The 12,220-nt window shown below is 38.3% G+C and overlaps 1 protein-coding gene across 1 annotated transcript in view; it reads right to left on the bottom strand.

Moving 5' to 3' along the window:
- Nucleotides 1–11,582, bottom strand: part of RGS22 (regulator of G protein signaling 22) — a 174,521-nt gene extending 162,939 nt beyond the window's left edge. The window contains exons 1-2 of the mRNA XM_074316672.2: nt 11,369–11,582; nt 10,808–10,836 (exon numbers count right to left, since the gene is read on the bottom strand). Coding sequence (XP_074172773.2) covers nt 10,808–10,836; nt 11,369–11,393 — 54 coding nt within the window. The 5' untranslated portion in view covers nt 11,394–11,582. The remainder of the gene's footprint in view (nt 1–10,807; nt 10,837–11,368) is intronic.
- Between the last annotated feature and the right edge of the window lie 638 nt (nt 11,583–12,220).

The raw sequence follows: 12,220 nt of genomic DNA, 5'->3' as shown, positions 1-12,220 counted from the left end.
GAAAACAATATAGTTAAGATGACAATACCATCCAAAGCAATCTATGGATTTAATAAATACAATCGCCACCAAAATTCCAATGACATTTTATTTTTTGCAGAAATAGAGAAAAATACCCTAAAATTCATATGGAGTCTCAAGGGAACTTTAATAGCCAAAACAATCTTGAAAAAGAACAAAGTTGGAAGATTCACATAACCTGATTCCAAAACTTACTACAGTAATCAATACAGTGTGGTACTGACATATAGACCATTGGGATAGAATACAGAGTCCAGAAACAAATCCTCTTCTATATTGTTAAGTGATTGTGAACAAGGGTGCCAAGCCCATTCAGTGGAGAAAGGACACTCTTTTTAATAAATGTGCTAGGAAAATTGGTTATCCACATGCAAAAGAATGAAGTTGGACCCTTACCTTAAACCATATACAAAAATTAACATAAAATGGATCAAAGACCTAAACAGAAGAACTAAAGCTATAAAATACTTACAAGAAAACATAAGGATAAATCTTCAGGATCTTGGATATGGCTATGAATTATAAGATATGACATCAAAAGCATGAGCAACAAAAGAAGAAATAAATCGGACTTAATGAAAATTAAAAATGCTTGTGCATCAAAGGACTCTATTAAGAAAGTGAAAAGAACACCTATAGAATGTGAGAAAAAATTTGCAAATTACTTATAAGGGTTAACATCCAGAATATATAAAGTCCAAGAACTCAGCCAAAAAAAAAAGAAGATTAGGGGAAAAAAGTCTTTTAAATGGGCAAAGAAGTTAAATAGACATTTCTTTTTTTGTCTTTTATTAAATTTATTGGGGTGACAATGGTTAGCAAAATTACATTTCAATTGTGTGTTTCTATAATACATCATATATACATCACATTTTGTGCTCACTACCCAAAGTCAATTCTCCTTCCATCACCATATATTTGACCCCTTTAACCCTCTTCTACCATCCCCTTTTCCCCCCTTACCTCTAGTAATCACTAAACTGTTTTCTGTATCTATGAGTTTTTGTTTCTTTGTTTGTCTGTCTTGTTCCTGTGTTGCTTTCAGTTTTATATCCCACATATGAGTGAAGTCATATGATTCTCAACTTTTTCTGTCTGACTTATTTAGCTTAGCATAATAATTTCAAGGTCCATCCATGTTGTTGCAAATGGCAGTATTTCATCTTTTCTTATGGTAGAACAGTATTCCATTGTGTAGATATACTACTTCTTCTTTAAAAAAAGATATACAAATGATCAATAAGCAGCATCACTAGCAACAAGAGAAATGCAAATCAAAACCACAATGGGATATCGCTTCACATCTACTAGAATGGCAAATAACACATGCTGGTAAGCATGTGGAGAAAGTGGACACCTTGTACATTGCTAGTAGGAATGCAAAATGGTGTAACCACTGTGGAACACAAATCCTCAAAAACTTAAATGTATAATTACCATATGATTCAGTAATTCTAATTATTGGTATATAGCCAAAAGAACAAAAAATAGGGACCCAAGCAGATATTTGTACATTTTGTTCATGGAAGCATTATTCACAAAAACCAAAAGATAGAAACAAACCAACTGTCCACTGACATATGAAGGATAAACAAAATATGGTACATACATGCAATGGAATATTATTCAGTCTTAAAAAGGAATGAGGTTCCGATACCTGCAACAATATGGGTGATCCTTGAAAATGTTATGCTAAATGTAATAAGTCTAGCACAAAAGGAAAAATATTGTATGAGTCCACTTAAATGAGGTACCTAAGGTAGTTAAATCCATAGAGACAGAAAGTAGAATAATGGTAACCAGAGGCTGGGGATTTCAGTTGGAATAATGAAAAAGTTCTGGAGATGGATAATGGTGATGGTTGCACAACAATGTGAATATGCTTGATGCCATTGCATTGTACATTTTAAAACGGTTAAAAGGGTAGACTTAATTTTATGTATAGTTTACTACAATAAAAAAAAAGTTATGTACATACCAGAATCATGCAACAACATGGGTGAATCTCAAAAACATTATGCTGAGCAAAAGAAGTCTTACACAAAAGAAAACCAAGTGTATGATTTCATTTATATGAAGTAAAATCTATCATCTGTGTTACTAATCTATGGTGAAAAATAAGAAAGTAGTTGTCTTTGGGGAATGGGGGCAAGAATCAGTTGGGAAGAGGCTTGAAGGAACTTTCTAAATTAAGTAAATGTTCTGTATACTGATGGAAGTTTGGATTACACTGGTGTATATATTTGTCAAAATTCATTAAATGGTACTATTAATTTTTTTTAAGAGTCTTAAATTTCACACCAACAAAACAACCATATGCCTATTTTGAATGCTAGTTTATAATATTCATGCTGAAATGTTTAGGGGTGATGTATAATATCAATGTGTGCAGCTTACTTTGAAACACAAAAAAAATAAAATAGATTGGATGGATGGCATGATTGATAGAGGGACAGAAACATGAATAATGCAGCAAAATGTTAATTGTGAAATCTTAGTGCTGGGTATATAGGTGTTCACTATACAATTCTTTTAACTTTCTTATATTTTTAATTTTTTCATAATAAAATGTTGCAGTACTTATAAGGTATGATAAAAATTTACGGTGAATATTTTAAAATTTTATTACATAAAAGACACATTGCCATTAATCCCCCTCAAAATACTCCCGTCTTTGAACACACTTATCCCATCATTCCTGCCATTTTCTGAAGCACTTCTGGAAGTTCTCCTTCGTGAGTGTCTTTAGTTGCGCTGTCGTGGCTGCCTCAATATCTTGAATTGACTCAAAACATTTCCCTTTCGTAGTCATTCTGACTTTGGAGAAGAGCCAGAAGTCACATGGTGCCAGATCTAGTGAATAAGGTGGATGAGGACCACAATGTTTATATTTGACTGAAATTGCCATATCAGAAGTGATGTGTTGTGATCACAATATATGATGAATGATGCTGTCGAGTGCCATCCAACAAAAAGACAGGGATCTTCAATACGGGACGCGGTGCATCGAACCTTAATAACAGTGACAAGTTTCAACTTGTTTGGTGCAGTCAGTAGGTTGTGAGCTATGGTTGAGAGAAGATGTGTTTTAAATCATAGATCACGAACAACACATTAACATGAAATGGGCAAACGGTTTCATCTTCTGTCATGACAATGTTCCATGTCACACATCGCTTCTGGTATACAGCAATTTCTGTCAAATAAAAACAATATGGTGTGTCCTCATCCACCTTGTTCACTGGATCTGGCACTGTGTGACTTCTGGCTCTTCCCCAAAGTCAAAGTCACCATGAGTGTTTTGAATTGATTCAGGACATCCAGGCAGCCACAATAGCCCAACTAAAGACACTCATGATAGACGACTTCGAGAACTGCTTCAGAAAGTGGCAAGAACAATAGGAAAAGTGTGTTCAAAGCTAGGGGGAGTATTTTGAGGGGGATTAATGGCAATGTGTCTGTTACTGTAATAAGTTTTTTTTTATTTAAACATTCACCGTATTGTTTGATCACACCTCCTATATACAAGGACATAATATCAAATTTCTCTGCACATTATGGACAGCCTTCTTAGCCTCCTGCGTACTAAAGGACAGATCCCAAATCACTATCATCACCTCTAGAATAAATCCCTGGTCATCTGATCATCTGCTGACCACTATTCTGTGATCCTATCTACACAGCGTCAGATCCCTGGGACTTCTGCTACATCCTCCTGTCCATAATGTGCCAAATCTCACTTTTCCTACCCCTCTTTACTACACTCTGGATCAGTCTTCCTAATCACAGCTCAGTTAATACAAAATGTCCCCCAACCCCAATCCTTTTCTACCACAAAAGGACTTATGATGAATGCAATTTCGTTTCTGCCAAGCTGTCCAGATTCATTTCATTCTGCCATGCTCCAGTCATAGCAACTTTTTTATAGTTCTGTACCACTGCACATGCTCATCATTTTAACTAGAAAAATCTTTGCTCCCCTTATTTGCCTACATACCCTTTTTCTTCTCCAGAAGTCTGGAGCTATGGTCCTCTATGTTTCCCCTATTGCAAGCTTTAACACTTCATACTATAGTTGTCTGTTTACATGTATCACTGGATTTGAATTTCTGAAGGGAAAAGACTGTTCCTTATTCATTTTTTTTAAATTCCCACTGCTTTTAGATAATAGATGCTTACATTTTTGTTGAATGAATGCTTGAGTGATTACACTGAGAACATGAAACTTGAAAAGACTAATGACCTAATAAAGACTCTAATAAAACAATACTAATAAAACAAAAAAGAAATTGCCAAAAGAGGAAAACAGTCAGTAAAAGAGAGCACAAGGTGAAACAAGCTCCTCAAAGCAGCTTGTTCAAAGTACATCTTGTTTATATCAAGGGCATTTTAGAAATTTAAGAGCCAAAGCCCATTTATCAGATCTCCATTGGTTCCAAAATTGTATTTTCTTATGAATGTAGTCTATGGAGGAGGAGAAAATAAGAGTGGCTCATACAATGAAAAGCAAAAGTATGGACTCTCCTCTTTTTATTCCCAAGGGTTATCATATATTACAGTCACCTTCTACCCAGCAATACCTTTCCATTTGGTTTCTGTTTTCACTCTCTCTCCTGGAGGAAACTCTCAGAGCCTGGAGAAGGTAAAATAAGCTCTCTATTCCCTTTTATCCAATCATACTTTTTAATTATACCTACTTGGTTATTTAATTGACCCAAATACCTTAAGGCTTTCTCCCTTTATAAAGGTCCTTCCACCTGATTTTCTCATTTAAAAGAGGGAGAATTTCACACCCTTTATTGACTTTTCTCCAACTCTACACCTTACCTATGTGTAAAAGCTTCTCTAAGTCCAAATGCACTTTTAGTTCAAACCCCACAATTCACATAAATATAAATTACTTATCCTCTTATTATTTCACTTTAAAGATCATCTCTCCAATCAGAAAGTGTAATACTTTGGGGAATAGTAATGGACAACTTGTGTTCCCAGTAGTGCCTAATACAGCAACACGTGCAAGGAGTTGCTTAACAATATACTTGTTGACTAACTCATTCATGGAGCTTCTAACACAGTTTCTGCAGTTCCAAAAAGAATCAGAGAATTTGATGTCAATCAGAGAATTGGACTCCATAGAGATGGAAGAATTCCAAATAGCCTAACAATTTCCAAAGGACCTCTTGGACTCATTTTTTTCCAAACAACTTGTTCAAAACACTTCTGGCACCTAGTTCTGCACCTTCTTAAGGAAAGAAAGTGAATTGGGGGAAGTAGGAGTGGTGCCTTCATCTACCTGCTCCTGCCCTCTACCATTTCCATATAATGCCACTTGTGTGTCAATTCAAGTGCACTCTTACAATTCATCCAACCCAACTGGTGCACAGTCTACCACAGTTACAATTTGAAAAAATAAACACCAAGTGGTCATTAATTTTCATGTAATTAGATAGTCTTGTTCATGAGGACTGGAAATATGGATCTTTTGTATATTACATTAGAATAATGAGAATTTTCCCACAATTATAACTTCTGTGTTTATAACTTCATTTAACCTATGCAATTAACGAATATGAATTTGAACAAACTAAAGATTAGCTAAAAATGAATATCAAGTTTTTAGGAATTTTTAAAAATTCTAAATTATATTTGACATACAATATTATACTAGTTTCATGTATACAATATAGAGATTACATATTATATACCTTGCAAAGTGATCACCATAATAAGTCTAGTAACTATCTGTCATCATAAATTATATTATTGACTATTTTTAACAAGTAAAATAAATAGTGCTTGAAACTAGTCTTTCTTAATTTGATGATAAAAATAAAGGGCATCTGCTTTTGTTTTTACTTTTTTTCTTTTTTAATGGCATTAGCTTTTAAAGTAAATGAAAGTGGGGGTTTTCAATCAAAAACCTTTACAAAATAGATAATTATACTACAACATTTTTACTTTACAAATACTATTTTTGAGACATTATATACCTACTTTCATTGTTTCAAACAATTTTTAAGTCATAGGAAAATATATTATTTTCAACTGATGAGTCAAGTACTTAGGCTTTAACACTAATTTATTTTCTATTTCAAAGTTTAAAAGAATTTTAGGAATCACTCTCACTTTAAACTTTTCTCAATGTATACCTGCTTGGTTTCTAAAACAATCAAATCCCAATGTATCATTAATTTGTCTGAACTCTACTATTCTTGCTATGATGGATTTATATTTAAATTTTTATGGAATATGAAAACAAAAGAGGATGTGATTGAGGTAAGTAATAAAGAGAAGCATTCACTTTATGACTTTTATTATTTGATTTACAAAAATGTATTCATATGTTGCTTATATAATTAAAAATATACCCCCAAAGAAACTAATAAGAGAACTGAATATATTAAGTTTTTTGTATTATTTTCCCTAAGAGAACTATCAAAGACTAATCAAATACGAAGTTAATAAATACACTAAAGTAGAAAAATGTCAGGAGATAGGTACTTAAGAAATACAGAATATATATCAAATAAGCTTTGCAAAAACTAATAAGTGAAACAAATGATACTAATTATTATATATTAAAATATCCATTAACCAAAATTTATTAATCATCTAATGCATATTCTGGGCATTGTGCTACACACTATAGGAAATATTAAAGTTTATTGAAATATAGTACCATCCCTCTAGGAGTTCACAATTTTGTTAAGAAATTGCAAAATTTACACATAAAAAGTTGAAATAGGGGCCGGCCCAGTAGCTCAGGTGGTTGGAGTGCCGTCCTCCTAACACCAAGGTTGCTGGTTCGATTCCCACGTGGGCCAGTGACCTGCGCCCTCTGCAGCTAAGATTGTGAACAATAGCTCTCCCTGGAGCTGGGCTGCCGTGAGCAGCCAGAGGTCGGTGTGGGCTGCCATGGGCTGCGGCGGATGCCGTGGGCTGCTGTGTACTGCCGTGGGCTACCGTGTGCTGCCAGAAGTGGCCGGCAGCCAATGTAAGTGGCTGGCAGCCAGCGTGAGTGGCCATAGGCTGCTGTGGACTGCTGTGTGTTGCTGTGGGCTGCTGTGTGCTGCCATAGGCTACCATGGGCTGCCATGGGCTACTGTGTGCTGCCATGAGCGGCCAGTGGCCAGCATGAGTGGCCGGCAGCCAGAGTGAGTGGCCGGCAGCTGGCGACAGCTACTGTGAGCTGCTGTGAGCGGCCACCCAACATCCAGCAACCTACTGCCTCATCCAGGGGGAGCACAAGGCTCATAATACCAGCATGGGCCAGGGAGCTGTCCTACACAACTAGACTGAGAAACAATGGCTTGAACCAGAGTGGGTGGTGGGGGAGATGGAAGAAGAGGAAAAAATACATATATATTGAAATATATAATATGGTGATGGAAGGAGAACTTACTCTGGGTGATGAACACACAATGGGATATATAGATGATGTAATACAGAATTGTACACCTGAAATCTATGTAATTTTACTAACAATTGTCACCCCAATAAATTTAATAAAAAAAAAAAAAAAGAAATATATAAAAGGAAATGTGTCCCTGACAACAATGATTTTAAATGAGTTATTCTGTCCTTTGAGAATGAAGATTCCATGTAATGGTTAAAATATTTTGCGGGTGTTTATAATAGGATTATACTTTTTAGATCCATTGATTGAGAAAATACAATATAAAGAAATTTCCTATGAATAAAGGAATTTTATATCAGTATATGAATGCTGCCAATGATGGGAAACCAAAATAACACTATTTAAATAAAATGGTACTTTCTTTCTCTCATGAAACCATAAGCAGTTCAGGACTGGCATTGCGGTTTCCCAAATATCAGGAGCCCCTTTGATCATGTAATTCACCATCCTCAAAATGCCACTTCCAGCTTATAATCCAAGATGACAGTTGCTTGAGCTCCAGCATCACAGCCTCATTTCAGCCAGCAGGAAAGAAAAAACAGGGCACACTCTTTCCCTGTATACTTTTATGAGTGTTAGATTCAGAATGACCCCAGGTTCTAATTGTGGCTTGACCAGTAACTAGCTATGTGACATAGGGGTCAGTTATTTAATCTCTGTAAATGTTAGCTTTCCAGAAGTAGGCCATGACACTTCTGCTTACATTCCATTGGTCAGAATTTGGTTACATGACCACATTTAGCTGCAAGGGAGGCTAGAAAATATAGTCTTTATTCTGGAGAGCAATGTGTCTAGAATGTTATTATGGAAAAGGGTAGACTGGATTTGGGGGAACCAGAGATCTCTGCCACACACTTTTTTCTATTAATGAGAAAGAATACTTTTAAACTTTTGAAAAACAGAGGGAAATAGATGTGAATTATTTAATATACAGATAATTCTTGGTGATGGTGAATTTGAGGATCTGGTCACAAACTGATCTCAACTGAAAGCTGCACAAAGCTCAAAGGCAATCTGGATGATTTTAGGTTGGAAAGGTTTCATGGAGGAGATGAGCTGGGCCTTGAAGAATGTGCGAGATTGTGAAATAAATGGCGGAAGGCAACTGAGACAAAACTTGACAGCAAAGGCAAGGAGGCAAGCAGGGCAGTTTGGCTCAAGCAGAATGCATGTGGAAGTACTTTATAAACCAGAAACAGTATGAACGTTGTCTTTATCACATAGAAAGTATCAGGAGGTGAGGTTAAAAAAGGCCAAAAAGTTATAGAAAAACTTGAATACTAAAGGGAGGCATTTTGACATTCCGGCTCTGCCAGTTACTAGGTGTGTGGCATCAGGTCAAGTTAGTTAACCTCTGTGACTTGACTTCCTTATCTGTGAAATGTGGGTGATAATCACCACCTAATAGAGTTGTTTTGAGCTTAAATACTAGCATCTAGTCAGCATTCAAAAAATAGTAGGATTAATAAAAGATCTGAGCAATCAAGTAACATGGTAATTTTTTAAAAAGAGTTAACAGCAATCTGATAGCCAGGATTGATGCAAGAAGAAAATCTAAAGGCAGACAGAGCAAAGAAATCTCATCCGGCACAATTGATGCACAGGGGTTTGCACTTTATGCTTTAGGCAAAGAAAAATTGGAGTTGGCAGAGGAAATTTTGGAGGCATGATATCAGTTAGGACTACTGCCAAAGTCCAGGCCCAGGGATGAGGGCCTGAAATAAGACAGTAGCTGCAAGGACGGAGAAAAAGATCTGGCTATGAAAGGAACTTGCAGGCAGGAGGTGCAGAAAAGGGAAGAAGGGTTCTGGCTTGGGTGGAATAGCCAATAGCATTATTAACCAAAACATGAAAAAGAGGAAGAAAAACAAAATGGGGAGAGATAAGTTCAGTTTAGACTGTTAAGGTGATGCAGGGGCATCCGTATGATAAAGATGCCTAACAACCCAATGGATATAGAGTTCTGATATAGAAGTAGTGTCTGGACTGGAGGTGTGTAGATTTGGAAGCCATGTGAAATGAGGGAAGCTGAAATGATAGGAGGCGAAGAGTAGCTCCCCTAGAGGAAGCCTATAGAACAGAAACCTGAAGAAGTACAATAATTTCATGGGCAAAAGAAAAGAGAAGCCCAGAAAGGGAGACATAAAAATGAGAGATGGGAGAGCTGGGGGATACTGGTATCAAAGGAACCAAGAGAAAGAGGAGTAGTTAAAGAGGCTTCAAACTGTTATGAGCGCCCAGACAGCTGCAACGACCTTAAGAAGTTAGCAGACTGCTCAAATGTTAAGTGTAAATGTTGCTGACCGCTCTTCAGAGAGTTTAGGCTGGAGTTGTATGGGAAGATTAGCTGGCTCAGAAGTGCTGACCTCCTACTGGAATGAAGAACAGTTCAGGAAAGAGCTTAAAGAAATTTGCCACTACACAGTTATAGCAAGGCAAAAAGATGGAAGGAGTTGCTGATATGTTCTTTATGTTGCTGTCCTGGTCTCTCACTTTCAACTGTGGACCAAAGTCCTGGAAGGGTGAAAGTGGAAGGTGCTAGCAGGCACCACATTAGCCCTCTTCTCTCAGAGCCCCAGCTAGGCAGTGAACTTTTGGAGACTTATCCTCAGCATCTAGCACTGCACTATGACTACAGAAGGCACTCATGTTTGACGAATAAAATGCCAAAAGCAAATAAGATAGTTGGTCAACAAGAGGAATAAGTGCTAGAGGACATAAGCAAATAATATAGAGAAGTAGTTAGAGCTCTTGAAATCAAACTCAGATGGTAGTAGTAATTAGGCATTGCTACTTCCTATCTAGCTGTCTAACCTTGAGCAAATTCCTTAACACAATAGGGCTTACAATAAAACCCACTCTACACATAGCACTCGCCTAAATGACAATGTATATAATGTACTTGGCAAAGTACTTATTACTCAACTCTCCAGAAGTTTGACCTGAAAACATTTTGTACATTTTAAAAGAATTGTAACTATAAATTGACCACTGATTATCAATCAATTTCATCTACTAATGTTTACTGCAACCAGGAACTACACAGCCACATCACAATGAAACCATGGAGATAAAACCTGCCTCTTATGGAGTCATTAAAGAGTTTAGAGAAATTAATTGAGGGCATTTATGTAAAAGAAATTTAACAGTGAATAGCATTCACCATAAAAATCAATTAGCCCCTTCTTAAAAATGTACTTGTTAAAGATTGTAAAGGTCTTGTACTCAGCACCGCTGTTACCTAGCCAAAACTTCTATTATACCCACTTGGCAAAAAAGGGGAAAATACATAGCTTTTTTTGTACATTTATGATCTGCTATTTTAAAAACACAAGAGGAAAACATAGTAGCCCTCTAAATTGTACTTACAAATTCTGCTTCTGTAATAGTTGGTGGCTCTGAAACAAGATAAAATATTACATTATCTCACTCAAATCTGATTTCCTTTTCGAGTAAATGAAATAATTTGAGACAGCACCTAGCCCTGCTTTATACATGGGCAAGCTCAGTAAAATTTTGGCCCTCTGTTCATTCTCTGCACATGGAATGAATTTTAAGTTGGAATTCAAGGTGGAAGTGGGGAGGAAAGGCCTCTGGAATCCAGCTTGGTCATTAATTCACTGTGACCGTGGAGTTAACCTTCATAGATGGAGGCCTCCATTATTCCATGCAAAACGGAAAATTAAGCAAGTTAAAATAAGACAGTGCCAATGAGGCAATGTCAATGGAAGGAGAAGGGCTGGGTGAGAGGTGACGATGGGGTGTGGAAGTAAAATTGGTAATAAAATGCGATGGCAGAGCAGTGGGGCGAGTTTTTTGAGTGTTTGGAAGAGGGGACGCCCGGGCGGGGAGAGTAAAACCAGAGGCGGGAGTGTGGTCAGGCCGGACGCCGCGGGCCACGCCGTTCGTCCTTCCCGCCGCCCCACCTACCGGCGCAGAGCCGCTTCTCCGGCATGCTGCCGCCGTTGCCCGCGCCCCGCGTCCGCGCGAGCCGTCAGGGCCCCGTCCGCGCGCCGGCCCAGCGCCCCACGGGGCCGGTCTCTCCCGGGAACAGTGCGGCTGCGGGGCGGCGCGCGGGCCCGGGCTGCGCCCGCTGGTGTGGCCCCCGCCTCGCACGAGTTGCTATGGAGTTTAGACAATGAAAGCGCCGACCTGCGGGCTGCCCCGGGCCAGGGCGGTCACGCGCTTTTTGGGGTTCCTGCTCCGAGGAAGGGCCACGCCGGCGGGCGGGCCCTGGAGACATGCGTCGTCCTTAACGACCGAACTAGCAGGGGACTAGTTACTGTGGTGACCGTGGCTCAGACCTGTTCTCCCAAAACAAAGTCGCGGCCGCACCGTCAATTTTGATATCCCATAGTAAGAAATGACCCTGGTAAACGGGTGCGGGATTGGAGGCCAGATGGGCTGGTCCTGAGAAGAGGGGAAGAAAGGCAAGAATTTTGTTGATACTGAGGGAGGAGGTTCAACACAAAGCTCTTGAGCTCATTCCCAGTTGTATGAAATGCCTGTGTAAAAAGATAAATATTCATGTGCTTTAGGAGGTGGATGTGACGCCAGATCTTCCCCCACATTTTGGCTCCAATCAGGACTGCTGCATTTTCAGGATATCTAAGCTTTAAAAATTACGCGAGGGGGCTGTTGACGAGGGGACAATAAATTGAGGGTGCTCAAACTGCATGTTCTGGAAAACGAAGAGTTTAAAAGTGAAAAACGATACTTATTAGAGGAAAAAAACCCCACCATTTTTAGAGAAGTCATGGCCAACTCAAATTTCCAGCCCAG

Source organism: Rhinolophus sinicus, chromosome 6 (assembly GCF_057876585.1).
Source record: "Rhinolophus sinicus isolate RSI-liver-muscle chromosome 6, RSI-T2T, whole genome shotgun sequence".
Lineage (NCBI taxonomy): Eukaryota > Metazoa > Chordata > Mammalia > Chiroptera > Rhinolophidae > Rhinolophus > Rhinolophus sinicus.
The sequence above is the reverse complement of the archived record's forward strand: the minus strand, read 5'-3'. Positions and strand labels throughout refer to the sequence as shown.